This window comes from Lepisosteus oculatus, chromosome 6, assembly GCF_040954835.1.
Source record: "Lepisosteus oculatus isolate fLepOcu1 chromosome 6, fLepOcu1.hap2, whole genome shotgun sequence".
Classification (NCBI taxonomy): Eukaryota; Metazoa; Chordata; class Actinopteri; order Semionotiformes; family Lepisosteidae; genus Lepisosteus; species Lepisosteus oculatus.
Window position 1 is genome coordinate 17,341,296 of NC_090701.1, and position 22,427 is coordinate 17,363,722.

Sequence of the window (22,427 nt, forward strand, 5' to 3'; positions counted from 1 at the left end):
GTGTACCATTGTACTACTGGATAATCATCACTTCTGGGCTGGCTCACGATGTTAATTGTAAATAATCTTATACTGTATGTGTCCAATGAAGTACTGGTGGAAAACGTAGACTTTTGTATTTCCATTGTCCACCAGTATATCACACCAAATTTACCCACAGCACTATTTTTCAAAGGTACTGTGAAAATTTCAGTAGACATATGTACAAAACCAGATTCCTGAATGTGTTTACCTGTAGGTTATATCACTCATACTACACTTGTTGTACTGTAACTACTGAAGAGAATGTTCACGCTCGTAGAGTACATACACTTGCTGTACAACGTTCGTTGTAACTACTTAAGAGAGCTTTAGTGCCTGTACATACACAGAGATTTAATAAATTATTGATATGCATTTTAAAACTGTACTAGTACTAGTAGACCTGTGTACCAGAGTATGACAAAACTGTGCATTCTGTGATGCATGTCCTTTTATGATGTACTGTAGTATGCATTGATAAATAGTCTGTTTTATAGTAAATGCCCCCATAATAAGCATATAGTTTCTACTATGTATATTAGCTGTTGTATTGGATTATACCACCTTTTAGGTGTTTTTACTATATTCATTTACCACATTGTCCATTAATTTAATAACTTTTAATTAATTTTGTGCTTTTCATACAAATAAAAACAAACTTCTCAGTCATATAGCCTGATAGTCATTGAACGTCTTTCTTAGTCTGTGCTGCAGGCAGAGTTTATGCTAAGGTTTCGCTTGTTGTCTTACATGGATGTTCTTATTAAAGGACAGTCCTTGGGTGTCAAGACTGTCTTCAGGGTGAGAGATGAACAAGCAGAACAGGCTTTCCTTCAGTATTTACTTTTTAGAGTTGCTTCCCTATAAGACCTGGAGCAGTTATATGTTACTTGTGGCACCTGTGCATGATTTTCATATAACAGTGACAGAATTATGTACTGTACCTCCTATTTTTGCATCTTTGTTACAGTGGAGGCATGGGATATGTAAACATTTGCAAATTGATGACATAGTATAGGAGTGTTTGTATTGCTCAGTTTCAGAAAGAGCATACAGGAAATGGATTCTTACAGACAACATCAGTGCGAGATCTCTTCCACTCTGCATTTCTCTCTCTCAAGGCTGAATGCACCGAGATATACAGTAGCATCGGTTAGGATTTAAAGATATAAACTAATCATCATGTCCCTCTTTTATCAGTACCATGTTCAAACTAGGCAAAAATTTAAGTATATAAAAAATAAAGGGTGAAATCTACACCTTATGAAATGTTTCAGAGTAACTTTTCTCTTCTTGTGTATTGTAGTTTTTTTTAAACTTATTAAAAAGTAGAAGAATTTTTGTTATTGCTCTCCAACAATTTAAAACCAGGTAAAACGTAGTATGTTAAATAAATGGTCATGTTCAATAATGTGATGGCAGGGTAATATAGTGGTTAGTATTGCTGCCTCATAGCGCTGGGGCCCTGGGTTCAATTCTGGACCCGGGGTGCTGTCTGCATGGAGTTTGTATGTTCTTCCCATGCTTACATGGGTTTCCTCCCACAGTCTAAAGACACTGTACTGGTACAGTAGGTTAATTGGCTTCTAGGAAAATTGGCCCTGGTGTGAGTGTATGCTTGTGTCTGTGTGCCCCCTGCGATGGACTGGTGTCCCATCCAGGGTGTATCCCATCTTGTGCCTGTTGCTTGCCGGGATAGGCTCTGGCGCCTCCACGGCGCTGAATTGGATAAAGCAGTTAGAAAGTGGCTCAATAATGACTAAACCAGTGTTCCAAGATATTTCCATACGTTGTGTTAGATTCGGCTTCTTCTTCAGAATGTAATTCCATCAACGATGGCAAGCCCTCTCGGTCCTGAGGCACTGAGATGGCTGGGATGGCTGGGTCCTGAGGCCACGCTTGATGGCTGGGATGAGGTTATCTTATTTGAAGGCAATGTTTGGTTTTGCTGCACAAAACATTTCTCACTGTGGCCACCTTTGACTCTTCCATCCAGACAGTCCATTCCTGTCTAGAGTCGACAGTGCCCTAGTCCACTACCCCTACACAGTGTCACCAGGTCAGCATTTTTAACCTTTAAAGGTTGGTTTGTCTCCGATGGAGAGCTGCAAGCAATCTTTAGCAATGTCTGAGTCAAAGGTCTGAGAGGAAAAGTAGTGTTGTCACCACTTCAAAGGGAAAATGGTAGAATGTTCATTACTGAGGGAGGGCAGCATATAAAATATATAGAATGATGACAAATTGTGATAAGAGATTTGAGTTTAGGTCTGAATCAGGTCTTTGGTTAAATTAATTAATTTGTCTTAAACTAGACCAAAGTGTAAACTATACCTATATTTGTGTGGCTGCTACCCAGCACCCTGCTGCCCTTTGACAGTGATCTTATTCAAATACTTCAGTTGAAAGGTTAGAGACCATCATGTGTCAGTCATGTTTTATTATATGTACTGTATATATGATACACAATTGGGGGATTAAACACACAAGATACTTCAACAGATCATTGACAACCTTTCCCTAGATTTTTTTTTTTGTAAATAAAGATGTATTTTTGGAGTCCTGTACCATCAATAGTTATCAAAGCTAGTATTCACTATACTGAAATAAAGACAATTTTACATTAAATACTGCCTGAAGGAGTCACAAATATAAAAAACTGCGAACATGGAAAAATAAACCCTTCTCTTTATTTCTTTTGAAAGCCTTGTCCTTCTTTGCAACCTCTTACCATGAAATGGGCACTGGTTAGAGAAGCCCCGTAGCAGTGTTGCTCAGTTATAGAGTGTAGCCTAACCACAGCAATTGGTCAGGCAGATCATTTCCTCTTTCTTTAACTGGTTACTTCACCATTTTACTTTTCACCTTATTTCAGAACTCGCAAATTCAACAACTGAGGAATGCTATTCTGTGCTTTCCCTCAATCTATTTGTGTATAAAGCCACACTTCTTGTTTTCTACATTGCGATACTTTAGTTGACTGTTGATTTGTGTTGCCTTCTTCAAATCCACTGTGCCTAACTGGTGTTGTGGTATTTTCAGTGACACTTTAAAAGGAATTACTAAATGGCTACTACTGTAGATTGTATGCAGTTTGATTGAAACATGAATACATGTTTAATGCATTTTAGATTTCATTGTTTTACTAATGACTTTTAAAGAAAGTCAAGAATAACTAAACAGGCTACCATAATGTAATGATATTTAAAGTACCATTTCGTACTTCTTATAAAGTAAGAGGCAGTTTTATTTGCAGGGATTCTGGAAGTTTAAAAAGACTAAATATCTTATCATAATGCCATCCTCTTATGTAAAGGTATTTGGGTCTTTAACCATTGAAAGATATATTTTATTATTTTGTGTTTGTCACATGGACTAACTATTAAACTATTGAAACCACAGATTTCTACAGTGAATCGTAAGTTTGTTTCCATACATTGGGCCCAATGATGATTAATCACGATTGCTGTCTTTTCTCTCTGTGTGAGTTAGGGGGATGTTTATCAACAATGATAAGTTACTGCACACAATTTAAAGAAGATATACAATCCCTCATGTGTAACTATTCTTAATGACAAATATCAATCAAATATTTCAAACAAAACAAAACACTATTAACTGCACTTCCAGTCAAATCACCATTTGTATTTAGAACACATTCCGTTGTTCTTGTGCAAATTTAATTGTTAATATCATTTTAGATTGTTTCATCTCGGTAATCAGACAACAATATAAATGTAATCCAACTTCAGCACTTTCGTTTAGTATTAATTTAATTAAATACAGATGTAAATTATTATTAGGTTAAGTGTCAGTACTAACCATAAACACTACAGTGTTGCTCTCATACAGTACTCTTGGACACAAAACTGTAGCAAAAGTAGAACAACAGAAACCACTGCAAACAGGTACTGTAAATGTGGAACAAATGTTGCTGTTGTTGTTGTTGCAAATACAAATAAAGCAGCTGTTTACATTCCTAACACCGTTTAAAAATACTAGTCTGACCCTTTGTATTTATATTAGACATCGGATTCGTACAGTATAATCAGCCACAGGTTTTGTGATGAAGAATTAGTTCTGTATGCATCTTTCGTGAGTCAGCTGTCTACCGTCTTCTCCCTTAAGCTTTGTAGCTTTGGTTTGTGATTGGTGAAATCAGACAGTTCATCATTGAACACCTACGCTTTTGTATCACTTTGTAATACAAAATATTTTTTTGTTTTAAGTGCCCCCCTGCGTAATTAAATTGTTTAATTTCGAGTCTTAAAGAATGTTCACGTCCCATATATAAATAATACATGATAACTAGAATAAAAAAAAGTTCGGCATTCGTCTTGTGTACACTTATGAAATACCTATAAAGTAATTAAATAATTATCTAAGTCACGTCTGCCCAAGTAGAGGCGTGAATAAATGGAAAATGACAATTAAAGACGAAAAGTATACTTGAGTGCGGTTGGCTTTTTTTAAACTTTATTCCTAGTTTTATAGTTATGGTTGAGAACGAAACGGTAAAGGCAGCAAAATACCGTTACAACGTTTTTATTTTCTTACCTACCGCCGCTGTTTTCTACGCTAGAAAACGTCAACCGCATTAATAATCGGTCTGCATGCTGTAGCGCCGGCCTCCGCCTCCCTGGGCTGTCAGTCACCAGAGCAGCACCCGGCCGGAAGCGCTGGGACAGAGGCTGCTTATTTTAAACCTACAAATTCAAAATTGTAACACGGTTGCAATGCGGATATTTTTATTTTAGGACGTCCATCATTTGCCAGCAGCGGTTTTTGGAGGAAACGAGCAGTGCAAAAGGAAGAGGGAAAGTGTTTGCTTTAGTGCAGGACTGGTACGCAGTGGGGAGAGCACAGAGGACTGAGAGCATTGGTTTATTGAGCTGTGTATGTTGCATGAAATCTCAGTTTTTTTTTGTTTTATTTGAAGACGTATTTTAATTCTGGGTATCAAACGCGCTCGTCAATAAAGTATTCACAGGGGAATGTTGGAGTGAAGCAAGGTGGGGAGGGTTATTTTTAAGGGGAGCTGCTGTTTTAGGTTAGATATGCCGATAACTAAATGGTAAGGAGCTTATTCTGCAGCTGCATTAAAAATAAAAGGAGAATAGGCTCTTGACATCTTAAGAAGAACCAAGACAGGAGGCGCAGCATAAGTGTACATACTTTTTTCTCGGTCTGTTCTGTTGTTAAAGAGACCGACCCTGAATTTGAACGTGAGCTGTCATTATTAGGCAAAATTAAGTGTAAAACATGGCTACAGTCAGTGGCATTGCCTCATCAATTGCGAGTAAAACGAAGACGAAGAAGAAACATTTTGTTGCTCAGAAAGTCAAGCTGTTCCGTGCCAGCGACCCTCTGCTGAGCGTCCTGATGTGGGGAGTTAACCATTCTGTGAGTAAACGATTTCAAATATTACGTCTTGTTTTTTTACTTGCGTGGTTTCTGGCGACCTTCAGGTGCCGCTGATCAAACTTAATGCGCTAAACTGCCTGGGTAGTGAAAAATGCACCCACTATCCGCATTTAATCAAAATAATACGTGATACAGTACTGTAAAAAGAGAGCTTTCTCCTAACACTGTTTTGTAACGTATTTGCATGTTGCCCGCACCCCCTTTGAAAAGCGTGTGATTGCTTAGCGAAGCTGAGCGAATGCATTGACTCCTGACGTAATATTAAATGATCAAAACGTCTTGGACTTTTTTTTTTATTTTTGAGTTGTGCCCAAATCGCAATTGAACTCGGAAGTCAAGCTCGCTCGCTCGCTCGTTCGCTCTCTCTCTCTCTTTTTAACTGTCATGAATTAAACTGTTTTCCAAGGGAGTGTGGCAATCTTTAAATGTCTGGAAGGTGGGGATGTTGTGCTGACTGCCGCCGCCGCTGTTGCTGTGAGAGTTGTCGTGGTTGGCCGGGGAACCTGGTGGTTTGCTCACCGCGGAGACGGTGTCCGGGTGCGCCGCGTCTACTACGTAGCGTGTGCGTGTGTGTAACGAGCCGGAGGGGAGCGTAAGTTGGGTTTGTAAGAAAAGCATCCGGTCCCGTCAGTCCCGAAGCTCGTCCCGGGCGGAAAGTTGTGGAGGTCCCCCGACTTGCAAGTGAAAACCGGACGTTACACACGGTGCATGCGGGTGGCTCTGCAGGGGGCATTTTTGTATAGATTGGGGGTGGGAATCGGAAAGATGTTTTTTTCAAAATTGTCAAACGATGGCAAATCTCGTCTCGCAATCGGCATTTGGATACTGTAGTTTGGTCACAGTGTTGGTGTTGGGAGCACTCATCAACTACATCAGTTGTAAATTGCAAAATCAATAGAATTCCTAACTGACAGCTTGTGCAATACCTGCATAACACCACACACTGGTATCGATAAACATGCTTTCCAAAGCGCTGTGGATCCGGGACATCATCATTGTTGTCGTAATTAATAATATTGTGTTCTGTGTAAGTTAAACAGACGGTAAAAGATACATATTCCTCACATTGCCCTATGGGAATCTAACAGACAAGCACTTGGAAAGCCTTGCCTTCGCCTGTCCGTACAGTTGTATCAGTTAAGAGAAATGTGCTTGCCGAGTGCACTTAACTATTATTTCACGGCTTTTTTACTCCCTTTCTCACACTAAAACGACTTATCGGCTATTTCCTTTTGAGTGATATTTCAACAACTCCAACTTCCCTTAAAAGCCAAGTTGCTGCTAGACCTGATGCATATCTACTGTAAATCCCACTTCTCTCCAGCCCGAGTAACCGAGAATGGTGCACCAATCCGGAACGTTACTCATACACACACCCCCGGTCCTGTTGAGTAAATGTTGAGTAACGTTTCTGAGACCAAAACTAACCTCGATGGCCTAAATGAATGTAATTACTGTAGTTGAAGACTTAATGACTGCGTTGATTATAAAAACTCTTGACTGACCACCCTTCATAAACTAGGAGTGCGTATTACTGCATTAGGGCAACAGGTGGTACAGAAGTCCCTTTAAAGACTCCTACTGTAGGTGTTTGCTTTCCTTGGGAGTCTTAATTCTCTCTTCATGTAAAACCTTCGCTTCTGTCTGCAATGGGGCAACCCCGACCAAAAAGTTCCTTAGTATGGTCTTCACTGCTTTAGCAAATTAAATTCTGTTAACATACCGTACTTCACTTCAACAAAACGTCAGATACCCAGACAAAAGTAAAGATTGGTTTCCAATACCACACAGGGATATGTAGTTCTGATTTGTGGATTGCTTTTAATGTATGACATGGTTTTAGGATAAAAAGATTCAGGGCTTTTAAAAGTGGTCTACATTGTTTCCCCTACACTATACAGCAGGGGGGAGATAATTTCCAATGACATGCTGATTTATGTTAGTTATCTTGATAAAAGATTGCAATTCTGGTAATTTCAGTCAGTAAGTGGAGCTTGTAACTGCTCTGCTCTGATGGAGACCAGTTTCTATAAGAAGTAGTTGCGAGGTTAACATTCATGATGTATTCTGAAGATAAGGATGAATTACAGCCATTAAAGTCAAGGGAAACTCTGAGTTAAAATAATAACACAGAACATTGGGATATTAATTCAGTGGAATCATTACACAATAGTTGTGATAAATGCCAAACAAGTGAAATATGCAAATGGAGATCGAAGTTCTATGACTTGATGTTACTTTTTTCGATCAATGTGGGATGACCTGAATTTTAACCAGTAATCGTAGTATTTGAAAAATATATATTTTTCTTTTACTCTCTTTTGTACTAATGTAGTGCAGAGTGTTCCAGTATTAAACTCATCGTCTTTAGCAGGCTCACCATTAGTATGATGTGGTGATTTGCGAACTGTGCACCTGTGATTAACTTCTGACAGTTTGCATTTGCGATTAGCAAATGTCCCAGCTTTCATCCAGACAAGGGGATTAAACTGCTTTATCTAGCATTTAGACATCAGGTGGGCGAACTGCTGTAAGCTGCTTTAGTCCCGGCTCAAATCAAACGTACATATTGGGGTTTTTTTCTATGTCTACTGCTGATTTGAAGTCTGCATTTTGACTTATTTACACCTACTGTAACTGAGCAAAACTTGTCAACACTTTAGTCATTGGTAACAAATGGCATTAGCTTTAGTTGATGAGATTGCACTGTCTGTTCAGGATTCCTAGGTCCGGCAAAGAGCTTTTGGCAGCCTGTGGTTATTTCCTCCCCAGCAGAGTTCTGTACTACTCAGAAGAAGGAAGAGCGGAACAAAGAGACAATGTTTGGGAAAAGAAGTGGAGATTCTTTTTTGGAATGATCATGTGTGGTCATGTCATATTATCCCACATTTGCTTTAAAAAAAAGTAAAGGCTATTTACCACTTGTTACAGAAATAATAATTTCTTACACTTCTATAGCTTTTCTGGACTCCACTCACAGCACTTTACAGGTAATTGGGACTCCCCTCCATCACCACTACCAATGTGTAGCTCCACCTGGATGATGGCAGCCATATTGCACCAGTGTGCTCACATCAGCTATCAGTGGGGAGGAGAACAGAGTGCTGAAGCAAATTCACAGATGGGGATTATTAGGAGGCCATGATTGGTAAAGGCCAGGTTGAAATTTGGCCAGGACACTAGGGATTTTTAATGACCACAGAGAGATTTACATCTCATCTTGTAAATAGGATGGTGCCTTTTTTGCAGTGTTGTGTCCCTATTACTATACTGGGGCATTAGGACCCACACAGGCTACAGGATGAGTGCCCCCTACTGGTCCCCCCTAAAACCTTTTCCAGCAGAAATCAGACCCATGAGGTCTCCCAGATACTGGCTAGACTCACACCTGCTTAGCTTCAGTGGGTTGGCAGTTGAGAGATGCAGGATGATGTAGCTTCTGACTGTATCCTATACAGTAAAATACACTAATACCAAACCATTATAACAGTATATTCCTCTTCTGAAAAGAAATAATTCAGAATCATCTTCCATATCTGGCAAAAGCAGGACTGGTGTGGAGGAAGATAAGTGAAGGGCTTGATACTGTATGTGGACACTTTTTAAAAATGACTTCCTTTATACACGCAGGTCAATGGAAATATGTTTTTACAAAAAGGGAAAGTGCTCTGCTTGTAAAGGAGGCAGATGATGGAAGAAACATTATGAATGCGTTTTATGCAGGCTTCAACACAAAAGCGAAAGGCCTTTTCTCCAACTAAAAATTGTGAAAGAAACGATAAGCACTAAATGCACAGGACATTGTTTGCTGCCTTAATGCTTAAAGAGCTCCTTATTGGATTTCTGTTTAGAGCTTTGCGATTTTGATGGCACTTAAACTCCTCTTGTACCTTATTGACCCAGGCTATTGCTCTCTAAACAGTGGTGACAGAACCCAAACATTTGCACACACTCTCAACACCACCCTCCATGTTCAGATGCACCACACCCTCCTGTTTCTTTTGAGCAGGGCGACACTGCTCGAAGATTGTGAACACCACAGCTGCCAGTAAGTGTCAATCCGTTCTGGCCCTCACTCTGCCTCTCCACCCCAGAAATGAATTTGTCCACATTTCTGAGCCTTATTGTGTCATAGCCTTCAGGTACAAATGCATTAAACTTGCTTGAAGAGATGCAAAGGCATACCTTCACTCGACTGTAGTTGTACACTTCTGGTAGTTCTCTGAATTTGTAGATTACTTTTTACCCCCTTACAGATATGCTTGTATCTGCAGTCAGATCTTTCGGAAGCCCAGAGATCCGCCTACTTCCTGTTGCGTCATCGATTAGGTGTTACTTTTTACAGTAGACTTCAGTAAGTGATTACATGTCTCAAGCAGAAATTTTACAAATCCTCCACTGCTTCTTCAGCACATGCATACCAGTTATGTGAACCTCTGGTTATAGGCATGGCTCCTTGCCATCATTTCTGGAAAGGACCATTTGTAGTTAAGATGGATGAGCAAAAGTTGATACTGACAATAGGCCTCTCATTAAAGAAATATACAACCAGTGTTCACACAAATGTCTCACTTTTTCATTGAAGCTGCTTTGCAGCCATGATCGCAGCAACAGGTCTCTCAAGTGGGTGCTGCATCTCACCTGCTGTTGGGATGAAACACCATGTACAAGTGCAAAGATTTCTTATAGTAGAATATCGTTTATCTTTACTTGCTTCTCATCTGCCTCCTATTGCAGGGTAAAGTCACCAGAGATCTTAAGTCTTTTTAATTATCTTTGAAGATAAAGGGAATGAATGTCCTTGTGTTGTTGGCTAATGCAAGTTAATCCAAACAATCCTCACCTAACCTCTTGAAGCATAAAGAGGAGTGCCTAATTGGGCTGGTGGGAATGCATTTCTGGCTCTGTGCATTAGGTGGCTGATCCATCCCTTTTGAGAGTAAGAATGCATTTTAATGACGCTCTGTACAGCCAAGTATTCAAATCGGATCCGCACACATTGAACCTTTCAGATGGCAAGAGCTAATTTAAACAACAAAATGAGTCTTTGTACTGTACATCTGTGAATGGGACTGTAGGAAACATCTCACAGGAGCTGGCAGTACCTGCTGAATTGCAGTGTCGACAGTGTGCATCAAATATTCTGCTCACCCTCCGGTAGACTCTAGTGTGTACAATTGCTATATTCTCCACGATAACATTAGTACAATACGTTGCACCACCTTTCATTACTCCGCAACATATAGTTTTTGTGATGCAGGAGTCTGAAGGGGCTGTCCTAGCCAATAAGTAGAATGCTTATATGTTGACCTGTTCATTGCATTTCTTCACCCCTTTTGCATTTGTGCAAAGTATTTTATATTGTTTTCTCCTGTATCTGATTCGTACAGACGTTCGGCTTCCTTTGCTTCTGCAGGGAAAGGAAATGACATTTGATGAGTCATTTTTGCTCGGGGCTTCCAAAAAAGCCTCTTCGTTTCAATACCGTGGAACATGTAAAATTATGTTCAGTGCTGGTTTGTTGTGGCTAGGCTTTGCTTAGAATGATGGTCAAGAAACTTTGAAACAAAAAAGTACATACATTACATACGGTACTGTAACCCGTGTTTGTAACTGGAGATGAGACGGATGTGATGGTTTGAATTTCAATAACAAGTTACTGTATTACTTGCACAACATTTTGGATGATGCAGCAGGCGCACAGAACAACATTTCAGATTTTCTTACTAAGTCATATTTTAGAAGCTGTAGGGAAGTCCAGAGGAAAGTCTGCATTACTCTGTAGTTGAATATACAAAATAAGAGGCAAGCTCACTGTCTGGCAGTTTGAAAGTGAGCCTGTCATACAGCATCTTAGGTCAGGACTTGTTAAGGTGGTGCCGTGTCATTATTTTTTTTATAGGTATTTTTAAGTAATGCTACAATTTTAACGAGAGTAAGAAACATTAACAACACAAAATACATGAAAATGCCAAAGAAAAAACCAATGGCCAGGCAAAAAACAAACTGCTAAAACTTTCTTGCCGAGATAAGAATTGTCCAAATTTATGATGAAAAGTAATCGCAGAATGACTGGATGTGTATAACAATCAGGGATTAGTACAATGTTCAGTCTTTTCTAAGACAAGACACGGAACACGGATCCAATGGATTTGCTCCAGAATAACTGTCCTATAGAAACCAGTTCTGTCCATCTCATTGAGCCACCTCTTGAAATAGGCTACAGTGACAGTTTTCCATTTTTTAAGCTTATTTGTTTTTGGCTACAATCATTCCAAATGATATTGCTGACTGTTCTCCCTTTGTTAGTTTAAGAGTTGCCTATGAGCTAGTGCTCTTCGGTTTCTGGAAATCAGGGGGTATATTCTTCCCAAACATCTGAGTACCACTGAAATATTTCTGAACAAAATTGATGTAAGCTGGGACACAGCCAAGCTAAAACAATATGATGGACTAAAATTATGTTCAAAGTAATTAACCTCGGACTGTTTTCCTTTGAAGCATGGCCTATGATGCTTTTTTCAAACCCTCAACAGGTCTTCTGCAGACATATGGGTGTCCACAACAATTAGAAGTAATTGTTCTCATGTACTTTGTATCTTGACATCTAGAAACTGCTCTCTTATTTACCATTATTAGCAGTTTTCCCGTGGTTTTGCTGAATTGTTTCGAAGCTGTATCATTTAAGCTTTTTTTTTGTAACTTTGCATTCCTTATCTGATGTTGTATAGTTTTTGTCTACATAGTTGAATTAGTCTCTTGACAGGCCTTGTTGTTTCTATTTGAGTTATATTGTGCCAATAATTGTTGTTTATGTTAGCTTTCTCCAAGGTAAATGTTTTTTTTTAACTTTTAGTTACAGTATTTGAGGAATTATTCCATTTATTTTTTAGTTTTTAAAAGTAGGTAGAAATGTCCATTAGCACTGAGGCTTCAAGGACTCATTTTCATTCAGTTGACTCCTATGATATTTTATTATTAGGGAGTTTGCAGTGGAGGTTTTAATGCACTCTGCACAGTACCCTGTAGTTTTCAAATTCCTTTAACTTCAGATTTTAATTACTAGAATACTTATCAATCAAGAATGTTTCCCTATGCTCTCTTAAGCCACTTGTATACATTTTTTGACTGAGCCGTCTGGAAACGTTTACATGGAGAAGATACTGGCATTTTCGCTTGGAAATCAAGGAAAGGAAAAGCTGCCTGGATTAGCTATAGGAACCCAGAAGGAAACTGTCACTCTAGTGGTTAGCGGTCTTCACATCAGTAGCATGGTTTTGCTTGTACATCTCTATTTCGTAACTGCGCAAACTTCATTAACGTGTTTTTTTTTCTGCAAAAAGTTTTACTTTTCATCAAGGTTGTCCCCATATCGCCTTGTGTTCATTACCTTAACAATTTCATTAAACGTCATGTGTTACGTCTTTGACATTGAATATTACTGCTTAATTCCCCAACAGAAATGTATTTGTGCTTTTGTGTAGTGTAAATTCCGCTGCCTGTGTTTCTGAGATTGACTAGGAGTTGCTGCCCCCTTCACTAGGATCAAAGGGGAGCTGCAGTATAGAAAAATATCAAACATTTCAAATTAAGCACAAAATTATGAACGTTGTGCAAGCTCTGTAAATCTCCATGTTGTCACAGGTGAGAGTGAGAGTGTGCATGAATTGTGACCTCATGCAGCCCTTCCTGCTCACTAGTCACTATAATGACTAATGTGATGTATGAGCAAATAAGTACAGGTTGTACAGCAGACCTTTCACCGCAGAAATGTTCTACTGGATCTGCATGCAGAGTTAACAAGTAAGTAGTATTTGTTGTCAAAACGATCTCAAAATTTAAAGCAATATTTATATTCGATTGAAAGAGATGTAAACAACTTGGCTTGTGAATACAATGTAATAGGGGTGCTTTACCTTACCGGATGTTCTGAAACATAGAATAGGCCTAACTGGAAAATGTTGTCTATTTTGTAATGTAAATTGGAGGTTTTGGAGGTTTTACAGGTTACACTGTGCATTTCACTTTGATTGGGGTTTGAAATGCACTCATCACTGCTGATTCTTTCTAACCCCGAAATATAAAAACAGCTTTGCAGTTTTCCTTTAACTCCTCAACTGATGGATGTTCATAACAAAATATCTTCTATTTTTTTTTTTGCAGTTACTAATAAACTGTCACTGAAAGAAGTATTTCTTGATAATTATGTTATGCATAAAATCTTATGGACAATGAGTCTGCTGAATAAATTAGAAACATTGATCAGTTCAGTGGGTCTGATTTCTGTCCGGAATAGCTTGTAGCTGATTAGTTTAATATGAGTTTTTTTTTGCCCACAGTTATTAAACATCAAATCCCATCTAAGCAGCAGTGCGATGCTTAATTATGAGGACAAGCAACGAAGTTGCCAAAACCCTGTTGCTCGAATGAGATTTGTTTGTCCAAACCACTGAACAGATATTTGGCAGGTTTGTAAAATCCAGTTTAAAGTTGTAATTTTCATTGACCCCATCAGGTCACATAGTTTGCTGGCCAAATTTAAAATGGTTTAGCTGCCATCTTGGATTTTGGATCCAAGATGGCAACTTTGAAGGGTTTCTCTTTTGAGACAGAGAACCAAAGAATGCAAAAAGCTACTTCATGTATAGCAGGCTAAGCTGTTTGCCAATATTATTCATGGCAAGTTCCTTAAAAACACGCTGAAAAGAAAAGAAACTCAACGTTTCGGCTATGGAGCCTCACCCAAAGAAGGCTCCACAGCCTAACCTTTGTGTTTCTTTTCTTCTCCTTTCAGCATGGCATAAACCTTTACTTGTTGCTTTGCAGCCTTTGCATGCTGACGCAGCTACCTACTTGAACTATCTTAAAAACGTGGCTGCTGTGAGTCAATTATTGTTGGAGCTCTTACACTTTACCTAGTCCCACATGGATCTGCAGTAGATGTGGAAATAAGTATATTATTGCTCACCTAACTTTTCAGGAATTTCTCCTGAATTGTCTTCAAATTACATATTTAAAACTAATGAAAATACAAATATGAAACTTGATATGCATTTTACCTCATTTCAATGATATAATATTCCAAGCTTGTATAATATTAGACATTCAAGGTTGCTGTGGCGCACAGATAGGCTTACTAATGGGCTCCTGCAAAAAAAAATGACCTTCTCTTTGACCTTGAACATTTCCCAAAGATTAAAGGCAAAATCTTCTGACCCCCTCCCCCCCACCACCAACAGAGTGTACATACTGAACGTGCTGTTGTATTTCCAAATGATTTTTTTTTTTAGTTTAAGGTGTTTTTTAGCATTGTCACGATTCATTGAGTCATATGGTCTATCCCAGAGAGAAGGCATCTAACAAGTGGAGGAAATCATGAAAATGTCTTGTCTCGCACAGTAAAAACACTGGTGCGTAAGGCTTTGCTACTTGCATCTTTGTTCCCTAGAGTGATGTGCTACAGTAGTTTTCAGATGCATGTTTTGATGCCAAACATCCTCTCCCACGAGTCCTTCTTTATCAGCTTTTCTGAAATATTTTGAGAAAGAAATCCACCTCTAAATAAAATGGGTATCGGTGGCCACAGTTTGAGTAAAAGCATTTTTAATACTATCCACCCATTTCCTGATTTGATTCTTTCAATACAGGGTTGTGGTGGAGCTGGAGCCTATTACAGAAAGCATCAGGCGCATGGCAGGATATGCCCAGGATGGGACACCAGTCTGTCACAGAGTCCACACATGTGTGCACACTCACACCAGTGCCTATTTACTGTACCTACCAGTATTTCTTTAGACAATGGGAGGAAACCAGAGCATTTTTCAAAAACTCTGTTTATCTATAACCTTCTAAATGTAATTTGTGTTGGGTGTGAGTAAATCAAAACTAGTTATAAAGATCATTGTGTGGGTTTGGGCTCCTTGGTTGCTTGAGAGGTGGCAACTTCACAAGTGTGCATGACTGCCATGGGGATAAATACCACTGAAGCTTGTTCGTGAAAGTAACAGAGCAGGGACCTCCACCCTTTTAGGGCTGCTTGTGCTTTGCAAAAGCAAAAGGATTCGCCTACTCAAATTAAAAACTGTAATTTTCCTCTTGGTGATTAGGCTGTTTTAGACTTCCACGGATTTCATTTCTTCCAGTCTTGAAATTGCTTATTTTGAAAGACTGGGTATTTTAACAACCCTGTACTAGTCAGCTATACAAAAGCAGACCGTTGCAGTTCAAAACGCTGTGTGGCTGCTTGGTCTTCAAGTGTAATGGGTGTAGTTACAATTAACGATTGTTAAAACGGGATTAGTGCATAAACCCGGGATGATTGCCTAACCCATTTCATCCTTGCCAGTGCTCATCCTGTATTGCAAACTGTTCCCAAGTAAAAACATTAGCCACTTAATCCCTTACTTGGTAGGTTAAATTGCTTCCTGAGTCACATTTGTTCTTACCTTTGGACTAGGGTTGCTGTACGCACTACTATACAAATTGTCCTTGGACTCGGATGCATCATGCTGGAATCTGTTTCAGATTTGCACCTCACGTGTTGCAGCAATTGTTCATATGCCCACAATTGGTTGTCACCAGCTTGGCTATGAAGAGCGACTGCTCTTCAGCTGTTTAGCAGATGATCTCTGGACTGGGATAGGTGTCATTCTAGTTACAGATGAGAAAAGTGGTGATTCCCTTCATGCCTTTTAAACCTTGTCATTAGAGGAGCAAACATTCAGGGAGTATGGAAAGACACCAAGAGAAATAACTTTTCCTGTGATTCCACGAAAGACTTCTAGCCCTACATTTTCAGATTTACTGACCTAATAAGCGATTACTTCTTCCATTCAGTTGCCTTTAGTTGAATTTGCTGTTTTCATTTGTATAATTCATATCGGAACAGTCTTTTGTCTATGGTACTGCTGTATCTTTTGACTTTTATAGGTTTTCCCAACTAGGAACCTGAATATACTGTACACAGTCAAAGGGTAAAGCTACAATTGAAAAGTCATCTGCAAGTATGTAAAACAAAACAAATCTTCATTAAACAGTCCAGCTGTTGTGTGGAAGTCCAGATGAAACTACAGGATACAAAATATTCCATTTGAAATATTATGAATGTTTGTGGTTATGAAGAAATTAAAAACAAGGATGACACGATATACTGTATGTTTTATATCTTGGATCTAGGTTTATTTTTGTCTTGCACTTTCTTGGTAAGAAATTCTTCACTTTTGTAATAGTATGCTTTTAAAGATTTTTTGCACGGGGATTTATAGTGTGCCGTCAAGAACAGGACAACACCTACAGAACCCCAAAATTATTGATAAAGCCCCAATACATCAGGAAAGGAAACACTTTTCTTTCTTTGGATTAAATATCTGAAACCATTTTTCAAAGGCAAAACTACCCTGCATAGCCTTAAAAGATACGGCCAAGCTGTGGTTTCCAATGATTGTATGTAGTTTATTTACTATGTATCAATTGTTTTCAATCCGAGATCACAGGGGATCCTCACATTACACTTGCTTTCAGGGATCAGATGAATACATTTTTTCACCCCATGACTGTAGGATTGTTTCTTATACAGTGCATTCCTCTAAAGTCATTAGATCTGATTCATCAGTTGATCTCCTCTCTCACACAACTGGCAGTCATTCTTGTGATCTGTGGTTTATCTTTACTTGTTGTTTTTTTTGGACAAAATTGTATAGCTTGACCTAATTAGATATGGTTGCTTTAAAATGTCTTGCTCGGCAAGAAAGGGAAGGAAATCTCCAATCTAGGTTCTGAGAAGTTGAAGCCTTTCAGTATTTGGTGTCACAGTGGTATTGGTATTTACTGAACAGTTTAGATTGTTTGTAGCTGGTCAGGGATCCACCAGGTTATAGTTTCTGGTATTATTGCCATTGAAAGACGATTGTTCTGGTCTGCATGTGGTCAAGGTTACCCTGTGGGGCTGAGCTCGGGATCAGGAAATGTGAGCTCTTCTGACCTTAAAATCTGTGCTTTTGATTTTGTCTCGCTAGAATATGAATTACATTTAAAGCAAAAGAAGGAAAATGGCAAATACCAGAAATGTAGAACCAATATTTAAATACAGTTGCAAAACAGGCTGCATGCTTTTTAAATATGAAAGCATATTAATTTAGATAAGGTTTTCACTTATTTTTCTTTTAAGGTTGAAATGGCATTTTTAAAATGAAATGCTATATTGAACTAATGTGGTTATTTAGATGTTTGAGCATTTTAAAGTTTTTAGTGACCTTCTGTTGTGTTCTAAGCCAGAACCTTTTAACCTTTTCCAGCAAGAGCTCCATCTCTCAACAAGTGGTCCCCATAGTCCCATTATAAAAATTGCTTATGTTTTGTTTGCAGATAAGCTGTTTAACACTGTATAATAGTCATATTTCATATCATATTTAATAAAAGCAACAGGTTAACAAAATGGAAAGCATATTTTTCTATCCAACGCTTTGGCAAGAATATATCGATGGCATGCTGCTGAAAAATTGAGAAGCCATGCAGCTGTTATACTGCTGGTTTGAGTAACTGCACTATGACTTGCTGTCTGTAACTGGGGTTGATTTTGACTGGCCCAGTAGGTCTTGGCATTTCAGTCTGACTCATTCAGCTGGCCTATTGAATGAGTGTGTAGATGCCCAGGAACTGTGGGTGTGAGCCATGCCTATTCTGTACCTGCTGGTTACTGTAGAAATACGGTATACTACTTTGAAGCCTGAATGTTATCATTGAGCTTGAGTCAGCCTAATCCAGGGGTGTCAGACTCATTTGCTGTGCTGGGCCAGATTTGACTTAATGGATTTAAGAAGGCCCTACAGTATATTCTACAATTTATCAAAGTAGAGGGCACAAATTTTATATTGTTTTCATAGCATTCAATTACAAGAACATGGTATTTGACATGCATTTTTGGTATTTAATGTATGACATGTGTCCCTTTTTACAAATACACTTGGCATTAACTGGATGCCAATTAAAGAAGATTTAAAACTCACAAATTATTTCAGCCCGTCTAGTAGATCTGGTGTTTCTGTTCGGTTTTGAACTAGTGACTTTTCGCAAGCCCAGCAAATCTAGCAGATTTACTCACTACACTGGGGTATGTTCTTTATTATTGTTAACTGTAATTTAAAATATAGTAGTGATTGTTATACACTGTTACTGTAAGTTATGAGAATTGTAAAGTGGGTCTTTTGGAAAAGCATGATGTCAAGACCTTGTCCTCCAACCGACACAAAGCTGTCCAACAATCCACGCTCGCCACATGCAATTCGCAAGCACAATTTTATACATTTTTGCTATAAGAAGCATGTATTTTTAACACCTGTTTTTAACTGTGCAAAGCCATTTTCATTATCATGAAGGATCTTCGCTGTGTAACCCTTTGTGGTGTTGAACATTAAGTTTCTCACAAAAAAAATCAGTTGCTTCAGATACTGTCTTGGGAACATGTTTTTCCATGTAAAGTAAGGAACAAAGTTTTGCATTATAAAGAAATTAAATTTATAATCCAAGGGATGGGTTTAAGCCAACTGGTAAACTGCAGGATTGAAATGCAAGTTATATCATACTTGCTCTGAGAATAGTGTTCCTTGTTTTTGACTGGGAAACAAGATTATCAAAAGAGAAAATTAAAGGGATATTGCATGACCACAAATAAATGCCAAAAATCAAGAGTACAATTTGCTAGATATTGCTAATCTTATTTCCTATAAATTCACTTCTATAACTATTGCTATTACTCTTTGGCAACATTTACCTGTATCTGCTGTACATATCAAAAGTCTACTTTCCATACATATAAGAAATATTTGAGTTCCTCTGCTTCTCTAGGCCATATTCCTTTTTTCTTGCATTGCAAAATTCAAATGCCCTTATTACTGTTTTTTTTTTCAATTTTATACTTTTTTTGTGATCATAAATGAGAAAAAGTTTCAGTGAAACCAATGACGGCTCAATTTTTAGGAGGGTTTTGGAGGAAGTGTGTATACAGGCCGTGCAGTCATTTGTTTTTTTACTGCCATTTTTATGCAAGGACGAGCCTCTGTCAGACTTGAAGTGGAACATCATGAACTGGGCGCCATGATTAGATCATGGTAGAAAACCACAGGGAGTGCTGTGGATGTGAAACTGTTATGGTAACGATACCATGGTCGCCTGCATGGTGTGTAGGCTATGCACACAAAGACCAGGGTAAAAATTAAAGCACAGCCCAGACTTTGACCTCGCCTGTCGCACACCTCACCTGAACAAATTAGCTTTGTGGGTCAGACTCGGCCCTCATTGGAAACTGGGCTGCCGTTGGAACAGTGTTTCTTAGATTAGAAGTTTTCGATCAATGAGGGACCAAGTCGTCTTCAATGATTCTTACCTGTATGTTTGTGCTGAAGGACCCATAGCACTTTAGTCAAGAGAAGTAGTTATGTATAATCTTTCATGGCCAAAACCAGGTCAGAACATGCTTGAGCAGTGTAAAGTTCCTGTATTCATTCTTGTAAAAGCCTGTTTACTGGGTTCCATCATATTGAGGCTTTGTCAGGTCAGCGTGTGGTGTAGAGGTGTGAAATTGGCTGATGTGTTTCACACCAAGATGCCTCATATGTATAGTTGTGGGCTTAGCTGAGAAGGTAGCCAAGAGTTAAGGAACCTGATTGTGATGAATGGTGCCAAATGTAAGCTGGTACTGTGAGTTACATTTTGGTTCACAGAGCAAGGAGAGCAAGGTGTCTAAAGGAAGCCATGCATTGTTTTTCTCGTTAAAGGTACCGTTGGACTAAACGTGTAAAAACATCCCATTTTGTCCGTTTTCTAGATCCATTGCATCCAATTTTCATGTAGTTTTTGAGAATATTTTATAGTAGATGCTAATAGTGACTTTAGTGCTGAACTACAGTACAAGCTTCTCAGGGTGTAAAAATGCCTATGCCTCTAAATTCCTTGGTAGAGCCATAAATGACTTTTGGCTTTCCTATAATAAGGGTATTAGTGTTGAATTAATTTTTAAAAATTGAAAAGTTTTGAAAGCACAAGGCCTGTGTTATGTGTGATGAGCTTGTCAACTTGGAAACAGTGACTGCTACTTCCGTGAACATGACTAAGTTCTGAACAGTTTGAACAGTCCTTCATTTACATTTTTGTGGTTTTCTAAACTGAGTTCATGAAAAAAGTTCCAAGGGCGGGCAAGTAAATAAAGCGTGACATACCCTTAGTGAATGGCTTTCTTAGTGCACATCTCCTTTTAATTACTGTTGATTTAAATTTTAAGAAGAAAGCCTACTCACAGGAGGTCTGATGGAGAACTACATTTTTCACCATGATACCAAGTGCTGCACAGTTGCTATGAAGCCTCAAAATATATGCATATTTAAGCCATTAAGAACATTGGGGACATCTTAAAACAACTTTAGTACTTCAGAGACAAGAGGGTGGGTATGTAACATATTGTACAGTTGCGGCCTTGAGAAATTTGATTTTCTTTGGGATTTTCCCAAATATGATATGAAAATATCAACTGTTTTTAGAAATGAAATTGACTACAGTTAAAATGTATGTAATACATTTGTGGATCCTGTCTTAATCCAGAACAGATCCAAATCAGTTTCTGATGCTCAGTATAACTAGAACCCAATTCACAGAGATGTTTGGATAATACCAGTCTGTCTTTCAGGGTTACTCGAGCAGGTGTCTACTATGAAAATCATTATCTGTGGGCCTATGGTCGTATTGTTACATGAGAGTACTGGATCATGTGTAATAGTGTTGGTAGCTGTACCTCTGATATGCTCTTTGCGTTAGGTTACAGACGTGGTCTTGTGGGGTTTTGTCCCATTCTTCTTGCAGAAGAGAAGTCCTGTTCCCTAGTCTCTGAGCCCTGCAGTATGTGATGCAGATTGTTCCAGTACACCCCACAGTTGTTCAGTGGGACTCAGGTCTGGCAGCATGAAAAACTTTCATTCTCCTACTGCAAGAAAGCTGCAGTACAATAACATCTCTAATGCATTTTATTTTTCTCGTTATGTTTATTAAATATCTATATACTGTATATTTGAATGAATTTGTGGCTATGTACTACTATTGGTTTTATTAATGTCTATAGTTAGTAATTGGCATACAGATCCTTAACAAGAGATTGGACTCAGAGGAGGGCTGTTCTTTGAAGTTGCAAGCCTGTTGTCAAGAAAGAGATCTTCAGTTCTTTTGTCAGTGCTGCAGTGTTTGCAATGCAGGGCAGGTTCATTTTTTTTAATGTTTTATTAATTGTCAGTCCTAAAAAGAGGGAGCAGTGAGTTGGAAAAGCACAAAGGGGAAGGAATGGAGAAGCCTAGTTCTACTCTGATGGGGAATTATGACTCCAAGTGGGTCCTGAAAAAGTGCATGGGTGGTACAAAAATGATCGTTGTTCTCCCGTCTTTGTGACAAGTTGCGATTTTGTTGATGGATGTACAGTTTGAGCAAGATCTTTGAAAGAGCTGAAAGATATCCAACAAGTCTGACATTGTGCAGACACTGCATAAAGGAGGTGAAACTTGGGCATTCTCCAAAACAGGCTCAACTGGCCTGTTTCATTAATCTCTAACCTGACAGACTCTTGGGGGTAATGAACTTGATAGTAACGTTGCAGATCTGATGCCAGTGGATTAAAAACAGCTATGGAAATACAGAATTAACATTCAGAAGTAAAACAATCCAGTATATGTTCACAATCCTCTAACCTTTTTCCATATGCCAACAAATCGGACAAAAAGACATTCTTTAAGATTTTAGACTGATGGGTTTTAAATATTTATGTTTCTTAAAAATCATCTAAATATTCTTAAATATCAATTTGTGATTGATAATGGCTTTCAAGCTGCAAGCCGCTAATGTTCCGGTGCGTACAATAAAGTATCAGCATACTGACAACATGGGCAATATAAACTCCATTGCTGCCAGCAAGAGCAATGAGAAATGTGTGCCTGTGTGGCCACACGGCCACT

General features: G+C 38.6%; 1 protein-coding gene across 4 annotated transcripts in view; it reads left to right on the forward strand.

The window, feature by feature from the left end:
* Positions 1 to 4,642: 4,642 nt before the first annotated feature.
* pip4k2aa (phosphatidylinositol-5-phosphate 4-kinase, type II, alpha a) overlaps positions 4,643 to 22,427 on the forward strand; it is a 93,937-nt gene continuing 76,152 nt past the window's right edge. For 3 of the 4 annotated variants that reach the window (XM_015354601.2, XM_015354602.2, XM_015354600.2), the window contains exon 1: positions 4,643 to 5,421. In XM_015354601.2, coding sequence (XP_015210087.1) covers positions 5,281 to 5,421 — 141 coding nt within the window. In that variant the 5' untranslated portion in view covers positions 4,643 to 5,280. The remainder of the gene's footprint in view (positions 5,422 to 22,427) is intronic. The other variant, XM_006634386.3, reaches the window with a different exon arrangement.